The following is a 22,163-nucleotide window of genomic DNA, read 5'->3' as shown; positions in this document are numbered from 1 at the left end:
TTTAGCTTGAACTGCATGATCTGCTGCTGTGGGTAATGATATGTGGTGTGAGCAGGTTCTTCTAACCTCGGGTTCATCACCAGCCGCCTGAAGAAGTACGTCCAGGTGATGTAGTCCATTGCATCTTGTTTGGATGAGACGGTTCCTGCAGCAATCTCAGCATTCAGATGGTCTGACAGCACGCTGAGGAGGCTGGGAACAACACACAATCACAGGCTGATCACCTTCAAAATGACAGAGCCTGATTATTATCAACCGGTCAAGTAGGTTTTCAAACCTCAAAACTTGTACTAACAGAAATAAGTCTGTTCCACTAAGTACATTATCTGGTGAATTGATTAGTGGATGAACAGCTAACATTTACCAACAATTAAGATAATTTGTTTGATCAATTCTTCAAGCTAAAATGCAAAAACAATGTGAACATTTGTTGCTTTTTTCCTGTCCTATAATATCGTAAACAGAATACAGAACACAAAACATTTGAAGATGTCACCTTGGACTCTGGGAAACTGTGATTGTTCTGGAAAATCCATCATCATCATCCATGATAATATAATTGGCAGCTTAATTGATTGTCGCAGCACCAAGAATGAAAAACTGCTGTCCAAATGTTTAAATATATAACTCCCGATTTAAATCTAAATGTTCTATTGTGTTACGTGTCATTTAAAAAAGTAAAACAATGTGCGCAGCTGCTAATGTTTAGACAACATTTAGCGTTTGATAAGCTTACCTTAGTTTAACTTTGGTAAATGGAAAAATGGGGTAAAAACCCCAGACAACCAAACAAGTGTACATTTCTCTCAAGGTATCACACAAAAAGAGTGGTTTGCTATCATTATTGAAAGTCAGGTATTGTCTCAGCACTAACATCCAACAGTTTTAAACAAGAGGCTTGCACTACACTATTGACTATACAGGACTGTCTCAGAAAATTAGAATATTCCGATAAAGTTCTTTATTTTCTGTAATGCAATTAAAAAAACAAAAATGTCATACATTCTGGATTCATTACAAATCAACTGAAATATTGCAAGCCTTTTATTATTTTAATATTGCTGATTATGGCATACAGCTTAAGAAAACTCAAATATCCTATCTCTAAATATTAGAATATCATGAAAAAGTATACTAGTAGGGTCTTCAACGAATCACTTGAATCGTCTAATTAACTCGAAACACCTGCAAGGGTTTCCTGAGCCTTGAAAAACACTCAGCTTGGTTCAGTAAACTAAATCACAAGTATGGGGAAGACTGCTGATCTGACTGCTGTCCAGAGGACCATCATTGACACCCTCCATCAGGAGGGTAAGACACAAAAAGAAATGTCTCAAAGAGCAAGCTGTTCACAGAGTGCAGTTTCAAAGCACATCCACAAAAAGTCTGTTGGAAGGGGGAAATGTGGCAGGAAACGCTGCACAACCAAGAGAGATGACCGCATCTCTTAACAGCATTGTGAAGAAGAGTCGCTTCCAGAATTTGGGGGAGCTTCAAAGACAGTGGACTGAAGCTGGAGTCCAGGTATCAAAAGCCACTGTTCACAGACGTGTCCGGGAAATGGGCTACAATAGCCGTATTCCCATGGTCAAGCCACTTCTGAACTCAAGACAACGGAAGAAGCGTCTGACTTGGGCTATGGAAAAGAAGCACTGGACAGTTGCAGAGTGGTCCAAAGTCCTCTTTTCAGACGAAAGCAAGTTTTGTATTTCATTTGGAAGTCAAGGCGCCAGAGTCTGGAGAAAGGCTGGAGAGGAGCAAAATCCAAGTTGCTTGAAATCCAGTGTGAAGTTCCCACAGTCAGCGATGGTTTGGGGAGCCATGTCAGCTGCTGGTGTTGGTCCACTGTGTTTCATCAAGCCCAGAGTAAATGCAGCTGTGTACCAAGAGATTTTAGAGCACTACATGCTTCCGTCTGCTGAAAAGCTCTATGGAGATGAGGAATTCATTTTCCAGCATGATCTGGCACCTGCCCACAGTGCCAAAACCACCAGTAACTGGTGTACTGACCATGGCATTACTGTCCTCGATTGGCCTGCCAATTCCCCTGACCTGAACCCCATAGAGAATATGTGGGGTATTGTGAAGAAGAAGCTGAAAGACACCAGACCCAACAATGCTAATGAGCTAAAGGCCGCTATTGAAGCATCCTGGGCATCCATAACACCTCAGCAATGCCACAGGCTGATTGCCTCCATGCCACGCCGCATTGATGCAGTAATCCGTGCAAAAGGATTCCCAACCAAGTACTGAGTGCATTAATGGACATTTTCAAATGTTTGATTTTGTTTTGCTGTTATAAATCTTTTTTTTTTACTTGGTCTGAGGAACTATTCTCATTTTTTGAGATAGGATTTTTGAGTTTTCTTAAGCTGTAAGCCATAATCAGCAATATTAAAATAATAAAAGGCTTGCAATATTTCAGTTGATTTGTAATGAATCCAGAATGCATGACATTTTTGTTTTTTTAATTGCATTACAGAAAATAAAGAACTTTATCACAATATTCTAATTTTCTGAGACAGTCCTGTATACACTGTATATGGACTCATTTCTATAATACTATCAGGTTCTTAGTCTTGTGTGTCCATTAGAAGCTCTCCTGACTAACCTCTAATGATGAAGTAGTCAGAGGTTAACTCCTTTACAGAAATGGAGACACACAACTTCCAACATTATTATGAAGCATGAGAGCACAATAGATAGACTGATTGTCAACAATGGTGCCTGAAGACATGTTCGACTCTCATCAACCTTTTCTGCAATACAAACCCGTCACGGATTATTCCATTTTCATAATTATATTCATATACTTGTCTGTTACTCTAGTACTGCGTCACTAAACACCTGCAGCTCTACATGCGCCAAGCATCTCTGAGTCCAGTCTGCTCTCAGCATGGCCATCAGGAATAATGCTCACCAATAACTGCTGCTACCTGCTCATCTATGAATGATACTGAACTGAACCCCCTTAATCCCAGAGACATGTGACTGTTACCTGGACTCAACAGGGAAAGGCTCATAGAGGAACTTCTTGTAGAAATCCTTCTTGATGTCATGGACGAGGATAACTGCTTTGCCCTGGTCATCAAACTGAGGACGACCTGCTCGCCCCATCATCTGCAGAACATCTACACACAGCACACACGTCACAAGTTTTAAATAAGATGCAAAGAAGTGAGTCTTTATTGTCACTTTGTTGTCTATTCCAGGACTTCCTTCAGAATTATCCAAAGCTTAATTGCAATGTTTTTAAAATGATACACTTTCCCTCAGTATATTGATACAAAGTAATGTAAATATATTGTGTGACACACAATCATCATGATGGCCAAAATAGGAATCTTCCCTTAAGGTTTCATGAAGGGCAAATTCATTACATTGCCAACATTACACATTGTAAACATTGATTATTTTATGGTAGATTAAAACAAACGGAACTGTATGTGCCGATGAGATAATACCTAACTGACGGGACTATATACCTGTAATGGGGTAGTCCACGTAGCGCCTGGTTTTGCCGTCGTAGTATTCAGTTCCCTTCACGACCACCAGGTGAGCAGGGAAGTTCACCCCCCAAGCCAGAGTGCTGGTGGCAATCAAAACCTGAGAAAAGGGATGAGAACGTACTGAAATGATACATCGCAGGAGGAATCTTGAAACAAGTTAAATACATGAAAAAGATTGAATGCAATTTTTTATTTGTCTTTAAAAAATGGTCAAGCAGTGAGTTCAGGTGTGGTGTATAGTGTGAGGCCGTACCTGGATCTTACAGTTGACAAACAGCTCCTCCACGGTCTTTCTGTCTCTCTCATGCAGGCCTGCGTGATGCATGCCGATCCCAAAGGCCAGCGTGAGCTTCAGGTTGGAATCCCTTACTGTGGCAATGATAGCCTCTATCTACAGACAAACCAGAGCACAGACAATGTTAGACCAAGGACAGACACAACATCCAACACATATGTGCCTTAAAGCTGCATGCTTGCTAATGGCCAGCAGGGGGCGACTGCACTGGCTGCAAAAAGAAGTCCGGTTGTATAGAAGTCTATGAGAAAATGACCCGACTTCTTACTTGATTTATTACCTATAAACATTTTCCTGATGAGTTTATATTCTCAATCTATAATCTTCTTCAATACAGCATAATGGTCATTTAGTAAATAAAGAAGGGTATGCTTTAGGGCGGGGCGAGCTTGTGATTGACAGGTCGCTACCTGGTCTGGGTGTTGTCTGTGTTTTCATCATAGAACTTTAACCCTTTCACACTGTGTATTCACTTCATTAGAGTAAATTGCAACATTATGGACGCCTGGAAATGTTCAGTGTCGGTTGTGCTTCGGTGCACCACCCTCTTGTGTCGGAAGGTGCAAGTGGAAATGCAGCCCAGAGAGAAGAGAGTGTGTTTGGGGCAGCAGCAGAGGCAGAAAGAGCTGTCAGGTGGGAGAGGGGATTTGAGGCAGTGTGTGACCCCCGGTGAGAGTTAAGCAGCTATCGCCAGAAGCCTGTCAGTCAAACCGCAGGGAGCTGAGCTGCTACACGGGCCAGTGCAGAGAAGCAGCAGGCAACAGCATATGTCAGCGGAACACACACAGAGGCTGGGGACACACATATAGAACCTGGGCCTCTGTTATAAGGCAGCACATATTTGCATTGAGCATTCAGGAACGCAAATTCAGGACTTTATCGGTTCCTTATGCATCATTTTTAAACTTGAATACATCATAGTTGAATTAATAATGCTGCATGTACACTTATAGTAAATCTAGAAGGTGATGGTTGAAATGATTGTCAGGAAGTGAGCTTTCCCCAAGCCTTCTGCTATTTTTGCCAAATTATAGCAAAGATTAGCCATACTTTCCTCTAGAAGATCAGCCCTCAGCCTTTTAGGAGCTATTAAACAATGGCCCTTTGTGCCACGGAGCAATACACAAGATTTATGACCCAGTAAAGAATTGAAGCTCAGTGATGCTTTGCTTTGTTTATGGAAATTGGAGTATGCCTATGTCTGAAAAGTACTGATTATACATTCTAAATCTCCATGCAGCACATCCTCTGGAAGCTTAACTTAAACTATATTTAGACAGATCGAACCATAGTTAATATAAACTGTAAGATCTATGTCTTATTTAGGGAAAATAGTCACCATCAATGACTATGTGACTCTTTGATTATATTCACTTTCAGCTCCTCCTATTGTTCATTACACCTCAACATACTAAGTTCACGCTTCCATTGGTCCTAACACCACAAAGTCCAAAATTGCTGCCAACTGGGCAAATATAAAGTAACAATGCAACGAAGACCAGAATAAATATTTACTGTAGACTATACTATACAGTAAATGACCAGGTGCTCATTCACTGATGACCGTCTTACAGAGATGTGACTACAAATCCTCTTCAACTTTATGACACATTTACAAAACCATGTGACTGTAAAACCAGTGGCTCGTTCTCTCTCTGTGTAACACTGTTACACTGGCATGTCGAGGTAAGCACAGTATATGTTCAATAAGGCCTGGATATCCAATTGTTGTACTAATATTAGCTTACTTTTCAAATGTGAACCCAGAGGAGCCATTTGCTCCCATCTTGAACTGATCCCAAGGTACGCACAGATAATATAATGGAGGATGACACAGGCTTTTCCGGCACAAGTTGGGTTGAATTCCATCTGTGATTACACTTAAACCAGCACTTACACAGAGAAATGGAGCATCAGCACAATTCAGCAAAAGGTGGAGGGAGAGCAAAAGAAAAGGGCAACCGTAGAAATACACATTAGAAGTGGAGGAAATTCATTAGAGCGACGTACACATCTGCTTATGTTTGCACATATTTGGCAAGAGTATCAGTTCTCTACACTCATGGCTTTAGCAAAGTCCCTGAGTCTGATGTTGTTTACCACAGAGCTTAATACCTGCCCACATGTGCTAAATGTGTAAGGACAACGTCAAGCCATCAGTACTGACTATTTGCTCAGCCCTCTTTGTTAAGAAACGTAGACATTCTCTCACGCAGTCTTTGTTTTCTGTACTGAAGTTATGGTTCCAATATCAATTGACAAAGACAAAGAAATGTTCTTAGCATTAATGTGAAGTTTATTTCTTTCTGGCATGGAAGTTCTTCAGCAGTCCTTACATGTGGCGTGTAGTAGGCAGGTTCTCAGGTTTGGTTAGATAAAGGATGTTGATGAAATGACAGCTAATTAAGATTAATACTGAGTGGTGTACAAATAATGTCTTTATTTTGAATGTACAGTATTTATGTTTACATATTGAAGAATGAATTGAGGCCTGTTATTATGAATAAGTTAAGAAAACAATGTATATTTGTTATACATATATTACATATATTATGTTATACATTATATATTTGTATAATCTTCTCAACTCTCCACTCTCAAGTTGTGTCTGAAGTGGAAAGGCGGGCTCTTATGCTATATACTGTATGTGAGTGGAAGGGGAGATAATGTTTTGAAGAGCTGCACCGGAGCAGTTTTGAGCAGTGTGAAGAAAGTCATTTTCTCATGGGTTTTATTTTCCAGCACACCTTACACCTCCTTGCCAGTGTGACGCTTCGTCTTCCTCATGTTCTCACCATGCTACCCTGCACCTCACCATTTGATGCTTATGGTTGATCAGTAACTACAGTGATTGTGTGTTGCGCTCTGTGAGTGTCAAAATGTGGGCGACCTACTCTCAATATGACACATTCAGAAAGTGCTGCTCACACTGTGCCTCCTGCACACAGTGTTAACGTACCTCTCTCTCGTCCTGGTGCAGCCACTGTTTGGGGTTGTCCTCTGTGGCCAGGAAGGCGATGAGGTCCAGGGCGCTCAGTCGAGTTTGCCGTCGTGATGAGACAAAAATCAGCACTGGCTTGGCTGGGGAGTGGCTGCGTATCGCTGTAAAGATGTAAAAACAAGTTTCACACACTGTGTATTGATTATTTGTTTCCGCTCCAGTAACTGTTTTAGAACTATTTTGGGTGCTTTGATGGAAGTGATTCAAGCTGCCCTTTCTTGTGCGTGCAGCACATGTGCAGACGTGTTGAGGATACAACTTTATTCTATGTAGTACATATACAAATCCCAAGAAAAACTCAAACCAACAATGTGTTAGTCTATCAATACTTCCCGACCCGCTCTGTGGTACTCCGCCACAAGCCCATTAGTTCCTTAGTTTGGGTCAAGAAAAGCTGAAGATGGATCACAATGCAGTACAGAAAGTATAGATGTGGATTACTGGTTTAAAAAAAGATGCCCCTTGTATTATAATAACGTCAGCATTATACAAAAGATATTCAGTTTCCAGCACTTTAACATTGCAGCAGTGACTTTACATACAGCCGGCTGGACGAAAAGCCGACAACAAAAGAAATGTACATATGTATGAATGTTGCTGAAAGCATGTGTACATCACATGTACATGGAGCTGCACCTTGGAAGGTAGGCTTGTTCATGCTGGCCATGCGGGGGCAGTAGTGTTGTCCTGGGAAACCATGGATGTGAACCTCCAGCGGTACAGGGCGAACAGACGGGCGGAAGTTAAACAAACCCACCTGTTACACAGAGAATAGAGGAGGGGAGAAGAAAGAAAACAGAGAAGAGATTTAATGTGAGCAGCTGGCAACATGAAGCATCTGGCTGTAATGTAAACTGTCTGTCAGTGTCACTGAGGCCCAGAGCAGCAGGCCGCTGCTGGACTCTGCTGTGCTGTGTTTAACCTTTGATGTGTCTGCAGTGTTTATTGTGTGATAAGGAGAAAGGGTGCAGGGTGTGAACACAACTGAACTCGAAGAGTGTTATCAGATGGTGTTTAAAGTATGGGGCATTGTTTAGTGTGTGTTGTGGGCTGCTGCATGTCTACAGAGATCGTTAAAGCCTGGATAATGCATTGGGCGGCTGCATATCTCAGCAGCAGCCAGCCAGACACATCTATAGATGGCAGAATGCCATTCCTGTTTACTAACACTGTCTCTCCACAGCTCTGGCATGTGTTTCTGAAATGTGTCCTTAATGATGCACACATATGATTAATCCCTACAGACATATATCAGATATCAGAATTCATGATGTATTGACCAGCAGCAATTGCCCAGAAGAAAAACAAACAAACATTGTGATTTTAGGTGTAATTCCTAAAATATTAGAATGACAGCAGCTTTATGTTAGGATACATAAGTGTCAAACATATTATACCATATAATATAATATACATATTGTACTATAGTATCAGATATAAACTTAACACATTAAACATACAATGCTGTGATAATGTACCTGGCATGTAAACATGTACTGTAATCTACATTCATCCATCATGTCAGACACACTGGTCCAGCAGTCATTTCAGGAGTTTGCCTCAAAAATAATGATAAAACAGTAAACATATAAAATGCATTTTCGCTCAAACTCATCCAAATCTGTCAAATGTCAACAAAGCACAAATAGACCTGTGAGCTCAGCTCAGGTCAACAGTACTTCAGTTACACAGTACATAAATATTATATAATATAAATATTTCTCTTTTTTCCTTATAATTTTGAAATAGAGACTAATTGCACAACACGGCAACTAAATATAGATTTATTTATATATACACTGCCCATCCAAAAAACAAGTCACCACCTGGATTTAACTAAGCAGATCAGTAGCTAAACGGTAGCAAAACTGAGGCCCTGCTCATCGGCTCCAAAAACACCCTCTCCAAAATCCTAACAAACCCACCCCCAAACATCATGATTGATGGATTCCCTGTATCCTTCACCAGCCAAGTCAAAAGCCTTGGCGTCATCCTGGACAGCACCCTTTTGTTTGCACCCCACATAAAAAACATCACCCGGACTGCCTTCTTCCATATCCGCAACATTTCCAGACTCCGCAGACTGTAAGGCAACCTTGGGTGTCCTGAAAGGCACCTCTAAATAAAATGTATTATTGTTATTATTATTTGTAACATTGCAGAAGCTTATCGAAACGATGCCACGGTGAATGCGTGCCATACTCAAAGTGTGCAACTTTATTTTGGACGGGCAGTGTATACATGTGTATATATATATATATATACACATGAATATATTCTTATATATATTCTTGGGAACCTTTAATGCAGCAGACATTTTTCCCCAGCTCTGTGCCTGGACACAATCCTGTCTCTGAGCTCCACAGGTTTCCTTTGACCTCATGGTTTGTTTTTTGCACAATAATACATTGTGAACTGTTGGACCTTATATAGAAAGGTGTGTGTCTTTACAAATCATGTCCAATCAATTTAATTTGCCACAGGTGGACTCCAAAGAAGGTGTAGGAACATCTCAACCATGATCAATATAAATTGGAAGCTCCTGACAAGTGTCACTGCACAGGCTCTGAATACCTATTTCTTATTTTTAATACATTTGCAAATAATTCTAAAATTCTGTTATCACTTTGTCATTATGGGGTATCAAGTGTAGATTGATGAGGGGAAAACATATTTGAACAATTTTAGCATAATGTTGTACCATACCAAAATGTGAAAAATATTGAAGGGGTCTGAATACTTTCTGAACCCACTGTATATATATTAGAGCAGGGACGGGGAGCTTTGAGGAGAGGGAGGGCCACAACACATGTGTCCTCACTACCAGAGGGCCACTTTGTGACCCTGCACTTCCATCAGTAGGACACTATAACCACATCATTTAAATAGCCAACTATAGCGACTCATTTCATGAAAATAACTAAATATATACAGGCAATGAACCTTTATTGTATCAATTTCTATTGTTCTACATGTTTCCACAGCTCTCTCTGTATTACAACACGACTATGGAACTTTCAATTTTTCATATTCAAATGCATTTAGTAGTCGTAATTCTTCAACTCATTTAATTAGATTATTAATTATTAATTAGTTTTACACATAAACAGATCATCTGCATTCCTGGACTCAAAAATCATAGCTCAATCAAAATCAAACACTGAGTTTAACAACTAATATTCATCTTTGTATTGTATTTCTACTTTCCCTTCATATTCCAGTACATAAAACCATAAACATAAACATAAAACCAGCATGCATTGTTCTCCAAGTCAACTGATCCTCCCCCAAAGCTGGATCAGTCAGCTGTACATCTCAATGAGATACTTGTGGCCTCCTGCTGGTGCACAATACACTGATTGTCAATATCAACATGCATGAGATGGAACAGTGTCTCATCTGTCAGTCTGTTTCTCTCCCTTGACTTGACGCTTCATTGTAGAGCAGTTGCTCTTGCAGATGTATCTGCGGCCAAACATGCTGGCCATTGAGAGCGCAAAATCCCTGAGGAGTGGAAATCGGGACTCGGGTAGCAGTCTCCGAAAGGAAATTCCCTGTCCTGGCGCTTTGCTAGAAACAAGCTGTCTGACTGCAGTTCACACATTTCAAGCTGCGGCTCAGGGGGCTGCTTGCTGATAGCAGCAGAGAGGGGGGCAGTGGATAACACGATGCATGGTGTGGAAATCTTAAGAGCGGTTCTTAAACTGCTGCTGCTGTTTATATGTCGACTCTGTTCTTGGGTAATGTTTTCTCACATTCGGGGGCATCTTTGCGCATCTCTTCACATGAGGGGAAGTGTGCCAAGTTAGGACGGTCAGATGAAAATCCTTCTTTAAACAGAGACAGTTTAGTGAGAAATGCGTTCATGTGCGCTTATAGATCCGACACGGTTTGGCATCTTTCTTGTAACTGCATATTCAGGCGATTAAGATGCAATGTAACGTCCGCAAGGAAGTTTTGCGCAGTACGCACTTGTATCACATCACATTCGATGGTGTTCTCCAAGAACACGGGGATTTCAGCGCACAGCGCAAAAAACCTCTCCAAGCATTTCCCACGGCTCATCCACCTTACCTCTGTGAGCATCTGTAAATCACACCTCTAGTATTGGTTCAAATTATTTGCTTGTTTACAACTGTGAAACCAATAATTGTATTGATTTCTGGAAATTGACTCACGTGCCGCACAAAGTGCCCATCCCTGTATTAGACACTGGAACCAGAGATCAAGTACTAGCACATGCTTTTAATAATGGACAGTGAAACAGAATGTGACAATAATCTGCTTTGAGGATTTTTTTCACTATTGGCAACCTCAGATTGCAGCTCACATGAACCTTCAGTATTGGCCTCAATATAAAATCATATCAGTCACATTGTTTTAATAAGGCCTCTGTGTATCATGTTGATGATTACGACTGAAGCAGGGCATCCAGACACAGACTCAGGAGATTATAGAGATAAAGTACAACAATAACTCCAGGCCAAAAGTATCTGTTTATCTTAATTGCTAATATTATATACATTCAATCAGATATGAAGAGGCAGGCAACAAATGAAGCATGAAAACACAGAGCTAGACACAGACTGTGGTTTGTGTCTGGCTTCACTGCAGCAGTGTTCTCAGTACACAAAGCCAGTCTCACTATTCCTCAAACAAGGGAGCTTATGAACATGATCCCTGCATCTAAATAACAATGAGTCAGAAGGTAACACTAACTACTCTGACAAAGCAGTGTGAAGCCATGTTCTGATGTCTATGGTAAAAGACTAGTACTGCTGTATGATGCATATCTGACCTGTCCGATTCCAAGCCAGTCAGCGAGGTCTCGAGCGTTGGCCAGAGCTGTGGACAGACCCACAACTCGGACCTTCCTAGAAGTGTGAGAGGAGATGAAGTTGGTCCGGGACACAATGACCTCCAACACTGGACCTCTGTCCTCACCTGGAAACAGACAATGGTACAGTCTGATCACAATGTTTATGGAAGAAACTCTTTCGTTATAATACCTTCGCACTGGCATGTGTTTTCTAATTTGGAAGATTTGGATACAGAAATATTTGCCTCCAACAGACTTCTTGGTCTGACTAGAATGCTATTTTTGGAAACAAAATTGTCCGAATGAAATCTTTCAGAAACAAAATTGAAGAATATTGGCACAAACTACTGGCTATGAGCTTTAATCTACAAAAGAGTTCAGGTAGAAATAACAAGCAAGACATTTTAAAAAGAGCTTAGATAGGTTAGGGTTAGTTGAAGCTAATGTTTGGTGTTCGGAGTTGTATCGTCATGATTGTTTGCATTTATTGTAAATCGCTTAGGACCAAAGCGTCAGCAAAATTAACTGTAATGTAATGTAGTGTAATGTAATGTAATGTAATGTAATGTAGTGTAATGTAGTGTAATGTAATGTAGTGTAATGTAATGTAGTGTAATGTAGTGTAATGTAATGTAAGGTGATGTAATGTAGTGTAATGTAGTGTAGTGTAATGTAATGTAGTGTAATGTAGTGTAGTGTAATGTACCGGTAATGTAGTGTAATGTAGTGTAATGTAATGTAGTGTAGTGTAATGTAATGTAGTGTAATGTAGTGTAGTGTAATGTAATGTAGTGTAGTGTAATGTAATGTAGTGTAATGTAGTGTAATGTAATGTAGTGTAATGTAGCGTAATGTAATGTAATGTAATGTAGTGTAATGTAATGTAGTGTAATGTAATGTAATGTAATGTAATGTAGTGTAATGTAGTGTAATGTAATGTAGTGTAATGTAATGTAGTGTAATGTAGTGTAATGTAATGTAAGGTGATGTAATGTAGTGTAATGTAGTGTAGTGTAATGTACCGGTAATGTAGTGTAATGTAGTGTAGTGTAATGTAATGTAGTGTAGTGTAATGTAATGTAGTGTAATGTAGTGTAATGTAATGTAGTGTAATGTAGCGTAATGTAATGTAGTGTAGTGTAATGTAGTGTAATGTAATGTAGTGTAGTGTAATGTACCGGTAATGTAGTGTAATGTAGTGTAGTGTGATGTAATGTAATGTAGTGTAATGTAGTGTAGTGTAATGTACCGGTAATGTAGTGTAATGTAGTGTAATGTAATGTAATGTAGTGTAATGTAATGTAGTGTAATGTAGTGTAATGTAATGTAATGTAATGTAGTGTAGTGTAATGTAGTGTAATGTAGTGTAATGTAGTGTAGTTTAATGTAGTGTAATGTAGTGTAATGTAGTGTAATGTAATGTAGTATAGTGTAATGTAGTGTAATGTAATGTAATGTAGTGTAATGTAGTGTAATGTAGTATAATGTAATGTAGTGTAGTGTAATGTAGTGTAGTGTAATGTAATGTAGTGTAATGTAATGTAAGGTGATGTAATGTAGTGTAATGTAGTGTAATGTAGTGTAATGTAATGTAGTGTAATGTAATGTAGTGTAATGTAGTGTAATGTAATGTAGTATAATGTAATGTAATGTAGTGTAATGTAGTGTAATGTAATGTAGTGTAATGTAATGTAGTATAATGTAATGTAGTGTAATGTAGTGTAGTGTAATGTAATGTAGTGTAATGTAGTGTAATGTAGTGTAGTGTAATGTAGTGTAATGTAGCGTAATGTAATGTAGTGTAGTGTAATGTAGTGTAATGTAATGTAGTGTAATGTAGTGTAGTGTAATGTACCGGTAATGTAGTGTAGTGTAATGTAATGTAGTGTAATGTAATGTAGTGTAGTGTAATGTAATGTAGTGTAATGTAGTGTAATGTAATGTAGTGTAATGTAGTGTAGTGTTATGTAGTGTAATGTAATGTAGTATAGTGTAATGTAGTGTAATGTAATGTAATGTAGTGTAGTATAATGTAGTGTACCGTAATGTAATGTAGTGTAATGTAATGTAGTGTAATGTAGTGTAATGTAATGTAATGTAGTGTAATGTAATGTAGTGTAGTGTAATGTAATGTAATGTAGTGTAATGTAGTGTAATGTAATGTAGTGTAATGTAATGTAGTGTAATGTAGTGTAATGTAGTGTAATGTAATGTAGTGTAGTGTAGTGTAATGTAATGTAATGTAGTGTAATGTAGTGTAATGCAATGTAGTGTAATGTAATGTAATGTAGTATAATGTAATGTAATGTAGTGTAATGTAGTGTAATGTAATGTAGTGTAATGTAGTGTAATGTAATGTAGTGTAATGTAATGTAGTATAGTGTAATGTAGTGTAATGTAATGTAATGAATTGTAGTGTAGTGTAATGTAGTGTAATGTAGTGTAGTATAATGTAGTGTACCGTAATGTAATGTAGTGTAATGTAATGTAGTGTAATGTAGTGTAATGTAATGTAGTGTAATGTAGTGTAGTGTAATGCAATGTAGTGTAATGTAGTGTAATGTAGTGTAGTGTAATGTAATGTAATGTAGTGTAATGTAGTATAGTGTAATGTAGTATAATGTAATGTAATGTAGTGTAATGTAATGTAATGTAGTGTAATGTAATGTAGTGTAATGTAATGTAGTGTAATGTAGTGTAATGTAATGTAGTGTAATGTAGTGTAATGTAATGTAGTGTAGTGTAGTGTAGTGTAATGTAATGTAATGTAGTGTAATGTAGTGTAATGCAATGTAGTGTAATGTAATGTAATGTAGTGTAGTATAATGTAATGTAATGTAATGTAGTGTAATGTAGTGTAATGTAGTGTAATGTAATGTAGTGTAATGTAATGTAGTATAGTGTAATGTAGTGTAATGTAATGTAATGAATTGTAGTGTAGTGTAATGTAGTGTAATGTAGTGTAGTATAATGTAGTGTACCGTAATGTAATGTAGTGTAATGTAATGTAGTGTAATGTAGTGTAATGTAATGTAATGTAGTGTAGTGTAGTGTAATGTAATGTAGTGTAATGTAGTGTAGTATAATGTAGTGTACCGTAATGTAATGTAGTGTAATGTAATGTAGTGTAATGTAGTGTAATGTAATGTAGTGTAATGTAGTGTAATGCAATGTAGTGTAATGTAATGTAATGTAGTGTAATGTAGTGTAATGTATAATGTAATGTAGTGTAGTGTAATGTAGTGTAATGTAGTGTAATGTAGTGTAGTGTAGTGTAATGTAGTGTAGTGTAATGTAGTGTAATGTAGTGTAATGTAGTGTAGTGTAGTACATGCCCTACAGAATGTGATAAAGGGCTCTTACCCAGCAGGTGGATCTCATCGATGATGAGAATGGCCACTTTCTGAACGTAGCTTCTGTTCTGCCAGCTTCTGCTCACTCCATCCCATTTCTCTGGTGTGGTGACGATGAGGTCAGCTTGTGCTATCGCTCTCATGTCTGGAGTCACGTCACCCGTCAGTTCCACCACTCTACACACAGATAAGGACAAGGACACACTATCATTATTCCTACATTTACAAAATGTTTTTTTTTATTCAGAAATGGTGATGATATTTTACAATTGTAAATATTTGTTGAAATAAAAATGTAAAATTGTAATATTGTCAATAGTCCCTACACACAAGACTCTTCATGACTTTGTAAACCATATGACAGCAGTTCATGCCAACTAACAGCAATAAACCATTAATGCATTCTGCCACTTTGTGAGGGTATACTCTGTTACTGATACTTACTTCTTCCCAAGCTGCTCCTCAATCCTGACCTTCCAGTCCTCAATCCTCTCTCTGACCAGGGCTTTCATGGGGGCGATATACACCACCTGAACACACAGCAACACATTCAAACAGTCATTCAATGGCAAGAAACACTGCCAGGTTCCCCTAGGCTGGATGTACATTATAACTGTATTACCACAACTTCCCCTGTTGGAGCATCTCTAAGCATCACTTCAGGTGGCGGCTGCTCTTAGGTAACAGTGAATTAATTAACTTGTTGTGGTTTGTTTGACTAAAAGGGAAATTGTCTATATATTTAGTTTATTGACATTGTTTTTCTTGAGGGTTGAACAGATTCCAGTCTTCTTTGCTGTGGTTCTCAGTTTCTTATGTAAACAGCACTTAGTACAAATGTTGAACAAAACAAAAGAGCCAGTCAAACCGTAGAGTTTGGATACTCTTTGAAAACCCGGAACATGGCCAGCTCTGCTGCGATGGTTTTTCCAGAGCCTGTTGGCGCCCCCAGCAGGACGTTAGTGTCGGTGTGATAAAGCGTGTGGAAGATCTGAGTCTGGATGGGGTTGAAGTGAGTGAACTTGTACAAGCTCTCAAACTCCCGGTTACCCAGAGCTGACACCGGCAACGGCTGCAGGTCCAGCAGCTCTGAGAGGGAAAGAGAAATGGGAGAAGATGAATCTGGATTATTTTCTTCTTCTTCCAATGTTTATGACAGCAAAAAGTGGGGTACACTTCCTGTACCCTGGAAAAAAGAGTTTAAGTCACCTGACATTTAGTTACATCAAAATTAGGATTCAAAACTAAAAGAGTGCGATAACAGGTCGAAACAGTCCCAGGACTTGTTTGTATTGCAGCAGTGTGAAAGCCAGAGATCAGATGGATGGTAGAGATTAAAAACATGTTCTTCTTTATGACGGACAACAGGTCATATCTTTTCTGATCAAACTGTCAAACTAGGGAGGGATGTTGAAAATATTGGAGGCGAGAAACAGGCAGAGCAGTAACAGAATCTTGATTCATATTTGATCAGCTTTTAACAGTTTGATGGAGCAGTGATATTCTTTTAAACTACCAACTGAACCTTTAATGACAGGCTTAGGCTGACATGAGGTATCCATGTTTGGATATCTGCATTATTTGGATAATCTTTTTTAAAAAGCACCAAATTGGGTATATGTTCAGAAATATCTGAGTTTCCAAGTTGTGAATGTGGACATGCATCTACAAGATATAAACTGGTAATTACGACATGAATGAGTTATGATTCTCTGCCGGTCCCTCACTAGGAGCTTCCCCTCTCATATTAGTCATTTGAACAAATTGTTCTTATGAAAACACTGATTAGTGCTGAGGTTTTCTTCCACCATAACGGAATAGAAACAGCACCTTTCCTGAGTACTGTACGGGCAGTGCTGGGGTGACCCTCTTTTAAATCCCTGCGCTCTTCATCAGAGATCAACCACATATCTGATGCTTGAGTTTATTAGTTGAGGCCAAGCCACGATATGTTCTCATGTGATGCATTTTCCTTACATTTGTATAACAGAACATGAGAAATTGAGACCTTTATATAAGAGAGTTTTAGACTGGAGACGTTGGTCAAACAGTGAAGCTTCCTTCAGCCTGTGGTATGATCTCCTCTGTGCTGTGGGCTTTTCCCCTCATAGCTGCTTTAATTGTGTCTGCTCTTACCGAGGGGAAATGTGGTCAGAAATAATAAGCTGCTTCCTTTCTTACAGTCTGGAGGAGTGAATGAGTGGAGTATGGGAGGATTACATGCTTTTGTTCTCCGGTCTACAGAGGGTTTTGATGTCTCTGTGCAGCTTCCAAACAGATAAGCCACTTTGTGGTGGTGAGCCGCTGATTTAAGCTGACTGTAAATTATAGTTGGTGTTTTTAGACAAAGTATCCTTTGGTTTATGCCAGTATTAGATTTTCAATTTCAGTATATGAAATATGCCTCATCCATCAGTCTATGAAAGCTTACTTGATGTCTGTGCCAGTTTAGTCCAACAATTTATGGATCATTTACACTACAGTTAAAAAGTCTCATGTGACAAAGAAGTATGTTACACATCCGTTTGAATTGATATTAATATCGGCCAATACATCTGACCCTGCTGCAGGAGAAAGGAGGGTTTACAGCTCGTGCTATTAAAGTGGACGTACAGCTCTAGTGAATACAAAAGCAGGCAGGAAACAAAGTACCTCAAAATTGTACTTGACTATTTCTATGTTTTCTACTTTACTTCTTCTTCCTTACAGTTCAAAGGAAATATTGTTATTTTTAATGAACCATATTTATTTGACAGATTTAGTTACTTTTCAGATTAAAATTGTACATAAAAACCCTTTTTACATTTTTATTATCCAATATTTCTGCTAATGTCATATATAATAATACTTCAGTCACAGGGGACATTGTACTACTTTCTTTTATCACTTTTACTTTTTTACTTCAATTGCATTTTTGCTGAATTCTTTTTGGAGCATTTCGACATGTGATACTGCTGCTTTTACTGAAGTAAAGGGTCTGAGTCTGTCTTCCACCACTGACAGGACTAGTGTGGGCAGTACTCAGTCTGGCTCTAAACAAGGAACTGCAGCAACTGCAATCTAACAGCTGGAAACCTTCCACAGTGTTGAACTGTAAACGACTAACAGACTAAGTATCAAGATTTTAAATTCAAGTCAAGTTAAGTCAAATCCCTGTCGTCACATCATAAATGTGTGCGTGTGTGTACCAGTGTGTGGGGGGTGTCTCTCGGGTAAGATGAGGTTCTGGAAGTTAATGATGCAGACGGCCTCGGCCCCGAGCCAGCGGTCAGACACCGCCTTGATGTAGTACTGGGAGGGCAGTGGCTCAAAGATAGGGATGGTGAACACTATGTGCTGAGGCTCTTCTGTTACCACCTGGGGGGAGGAACACACACACACAAATAAAGGTACAGAACACAACAACACACATCAATCATGGTGCAATCAAGAAGGAAAAATACACTAACCTGTTTCTTCTGCAGGAGTAAGTACTCAGAGTGGTATATGTGATCATTGATGGGATCCTCCACCCACAACCACCATGGCTCCCCCACTGACCCATGGACCTGAGTCAGGAAAATAACTTTTTAATCAGACATTCTGTTCAGCAGGGAGGGAACTAAATAAAATACACACTCACCAATTGTCAATATAATACAATCCCTAATAATACAATCCCTAATGCTATTATATATACGACTGTTGTCAAACTCATTATATCCATTATCACTGAGGCTGAGAGGTGGAGATTCAACTTTATGGTTATTTAAACTCTTCTCTTGATAATATGCCCTACAACAACAACAACAACAACAACAACAACAACAACAACAACACTGAAGTGGTACAGGTCTTAATGTGGCTCCTGTATTTATTCCTGATCTTGAGGCCCTGTCTTGTTAAGGGGCCCAGAGTCAAACTATTTCGGTAGATATTATGCTATATGATGCTTTTTCTTGAAAAAAGTATTGTTTCATCAAATTATCACAAAATAACATGCAGTGAACCTGGAGAAGGGGAATATTCCAGCAAAGGAGTACTGATCGGTTTCTAGGTTATCACTTTCTGTGTGCATGTGTGTGTGTGTGTGAGTGTGAGTGTGTGTGTTTGTGCGTGTGTGTATGTGTGTAGGAAACATTTGGAGGGAATAGCGTAAACATTTATAATTTAGAGACGTTAAAATAAATGAGAAAACAGTAAAAACTATTAGAAAACTATATAAGCACTGAGCATTTTATTTTCAATGAACACAATATCAGCCTTCAAACTTAATAATAATATGTATCGCATATGAATCTGAATGAAGAACAATAAACACCAGTACTTGACAGTATATGCTAATGTGTGGGTGTGGTCTGCTGCCTGGGTGCCATCAGGGAGGCGGCTCATGTGTCGGTACATGTGTCCTGGCTCTGCAGCCGGATCACAGCTAAGCCAGCCGGTCTTCCATTACCACTCTCCCATGATTGGAGCATGCATCGCTAATCGGACATAAACATTCATCTTCATATTCAGCCCCGCTACAATGAGCTTCCTATTCCTCTCAGATTCCATGACAAACTCCGGACTAAGCTTCCCATGATCCCCTCTGGCCAGTCTGCCCACTGAGGTGGGACATGCTGGCGAGGCCTGGAGGCATTCAGGCTCTCAAGGACAGATGGAGATTCCATGGCTGGAAGAATAACAGCTCTTCTGTGAAGATGGGAACATGACTACACTTGTTGTGACAGGAAATAGTTTTGGTGTGTGTGTGGGGTGCTGCTCAAGATACAGGAAGAGGAGACAGATGCAGCCTTCCCTGGACCTACAGTAGTGGCCAAAAGTCAAATCAACGATTTACTGAAAATATATTTGGTAGAAATGTCTCACATCCTGTAGGCTCTGAAAAGTGTGTATCTTGTTCCTTCATGGAGGATAGCAGCTGTAGGCAGCTTGGAGTCACAGCACAATCTATTTCTCCACTTCTGCTCTGTTCTACACAATCACTGCTGCTGTTACGAGCGGCGGTGCTTTGGAGTGACGAGGTGGCTACAGTGAAGTAGTATCGAGCTTTTGTGTTTTTTTGCAGTTGGTTACACTGCAGGAGTGGTTTGAGAAGTGTTTAAAGACATTTTGATGTGATTTTGCTGTGACTCCGAGGCCTTAGGAACAATTCAGCATATTGATCTGAGTTTATTTTGAGTAATCAGGTGAGCAGCAGACGTTTACATGCTGAGTAGAAACCTGGTGACCGTCAACGCAAAGATAAACGTGCAGCAGGTCAGTAATCACATTTAACCCCCTCTTATTTTAGTGCATACGTGAGAGCATCACTGATACAAGACATACTGTCAAGTATCTTAATTCCACTGTATGCGTCAGAGCATTGGGACTGACACCATGGTAAGATCCAGTGTAGAAAATGAACATATGTACATATGTTATACTGTATATTCCCAAAGTCCCTGTTTTACTGTAATGTACCAAATCACAAGACAACCTAGTGTCTCTAGCCATCAGAGTGTTTGGGTTGGATCTGTTCAGTCTCTGACATTTCTACCTGACACACATTACAATAGAAGAGAAAGGAATTCCATCTATGGTGCTCACAGCAAGGAAACAGACATTCAAATAAAGAGACACTACAAGTGAAGGGTAACACTTTGACATGCTTTCTGAAATGTTATGTTTAAATATGCAAATGAGGCATTATCTAATGCTAACTTTTGGTGAACATCTACAGACACAAAGTTTGTAAAATAAACACTTTAATGTGCACTTGGACGTATTCTTCCCACTAGTCTGAAAGAAGACACGTTCTGGAACCAACATCTCAAAATTGACCAGCGCATGAAAACATTGTTTTGTTTGTTTTTGCCTGTAGTGTCTCATCTTAAGCTACTACTTTATATATACATACTACATTACTGCACAGACTGTCTACATTGCAGTTCATATATTTTACGAGTACTCACCAGAATAACACAGTATATATTATATTTCATGTTATATTATATGATATTCCTATATTTTAGGTCTTAGATTCTAATTAGATGTTGTTTCCCTAACATATATATATACATATAATATATATAGAGAGAGAAGAGAGAGAGAGACAGAGAGAGAGAGAGAGAGACAAGAGAGAGAGAAAGAGAGAGAGACAGAGAGAGAGAGAGAAGAGAGAGAGACAGAGAGAGAGAGAGAGAGAGAGAGATAGAGACAGAGAGAGAGACAGAGAGAGACAGAGGAGAGAGAGAGAGAGAGAAAGAGAGAGAGAAGAGAGAGAGACGAAGAGAGAGATAGAGAGAGAGAGAAGAGAGAGAGAAAGAGAGAGAGAGAGAGAGAGAGAGAAAGAGAGAGAGACAGATAGAGAGAGAGACAGAGACAGAGAGAGAGACAGAATGAGAGACAATAGAGAAGAGACAGAGAGATGAGAGCGAGAGAGAGACAGGAGAGAGAGATAGATAGAGATAAGATACAGGAAGAGAGAGAGAGATAGAGACAGATACCGAGAGAGGATAGATATAGAGAGAGAGAGAGGAGATATATAGAGGATGATATATACAGAGATATATGAGTTAGATATAGATATTATATATATATATTATATATATATATATATATACACATATTATATATTAGAGAGAGATATATATATAGATATATATATACAGATATATATATATATATATACATACATATATATATATATATATATATATATATATATATATAAATCCAGGTCCACTGTGGTTTTTGTCCCTACACAAAGTGAGGCCTGTTTGACCAGCAGCTTGTGCGTTTTCACAGACACAGGTTATGCACACTCCCACGTACAGCTTTGTCTGTCAGCGGGAGGAGCAGGCACAACACAGCACATCCTGCAGACACACGGACATGATCCCATGCGTCAGAGCCTCCAGGGCAACACACAGGTTTCACAGCAGCAGCTTCACTACAGGCTCGTACATGCCTGTGTAGTTCCACGCTAAACTTAAATAGCTTCACATGCTGCAAAATAATGATCAGTTTATCCATCAGTCACTGTATGTGAATGTGATTTCTATGCTCCCGAAACACAGTGACAACAAAGCAAATCAATATTCATTCATACCAATATTCATTATTATATATTCTAAAATGTTATTCATTGGAGGTATTATAAAGATACTTTTCTGTATTATTTATGAATTATATTTAAATGATCAAGTCAAGTAAATTTAAT

The 22,163-nt window shown here is 39.0% G+C and overlaps 1 protein-coding gene across 1 annotated transcript in view; it reads right to left on the bottom strand.

The window, feature by feature from the left end:
- Window positions 1-22,163, bottom strand: part of ascc3 (activating signal cointegrator 1 complex subunit 3) — a 180,652-nt gene that overhangs the window by 19,945 nt on the left and 138,544 nt on the right. Inside the window, exons 23-34 of the mRNA XM_029451214.1 lie at window positions 18,427-18,525; window positions 18,166-18,334; window positions 15,846-16,066; window positions 15,422-15,507; window positions 14,988-15,154; window positions 11,604-11,749; window positions 7,442-7,562; window positions 6,764-6,906; window positions 3,763-3,900; window positions 3,486-3,606; window positions 2,999-3,131; window positions 67-192 (exon numbers count right to left, since the gene is read on the bottom strand). Of these exons, the coding sequence (XP_029307074.1) occupies window positions 67-192; window positions 2,999-3,131; window positions 3,486-3,606; window positions 3,763-3,900; window positions 6,764-6,906; window positions 7,442-7,562; window positions 11,604-11,749; window positions 14,988-15,154; window positions 15,422-15,507; window positions 15,846-16,066; window positions 18,166-18,334; window positions 18,427-18,525 (1,670 nt within the window). The remainder of the gene's footprint in view (window positions 1-66; window positions 193-2,998; window positions 3,132-3,485; window positions 3,607-3,762; window positions 3,901-6,763; window positions 6,907-7,441; window positions 7,563-11,603; window positions 11,750-14,987; window positions 15,155-15,421; window positions 15,508-15,845; window positions 16,067-18,165; window positions 18,335-18,426; window positions 18,526-22,163) is intronic.

The sequence above is a fragment of the Cottoperca gobio genome, chromosome 16 (assembly GCF_900634415.1).
Source record: "Cottoperca gobio chromosome 16, fCotGob3.1, whole genome shotgun sequence".
NCBI classification, from domain to species: Eukaryota; Metazoa; Chordata; class Actinopteri; order Perciformes; family Bovichtidae; genus Cottoperca; species Cottoperca gobio.
Note: the sequence above shows the minus strand (reverse complement) of the source record. Positions and strands in the feature narration are given on the sequence as shown.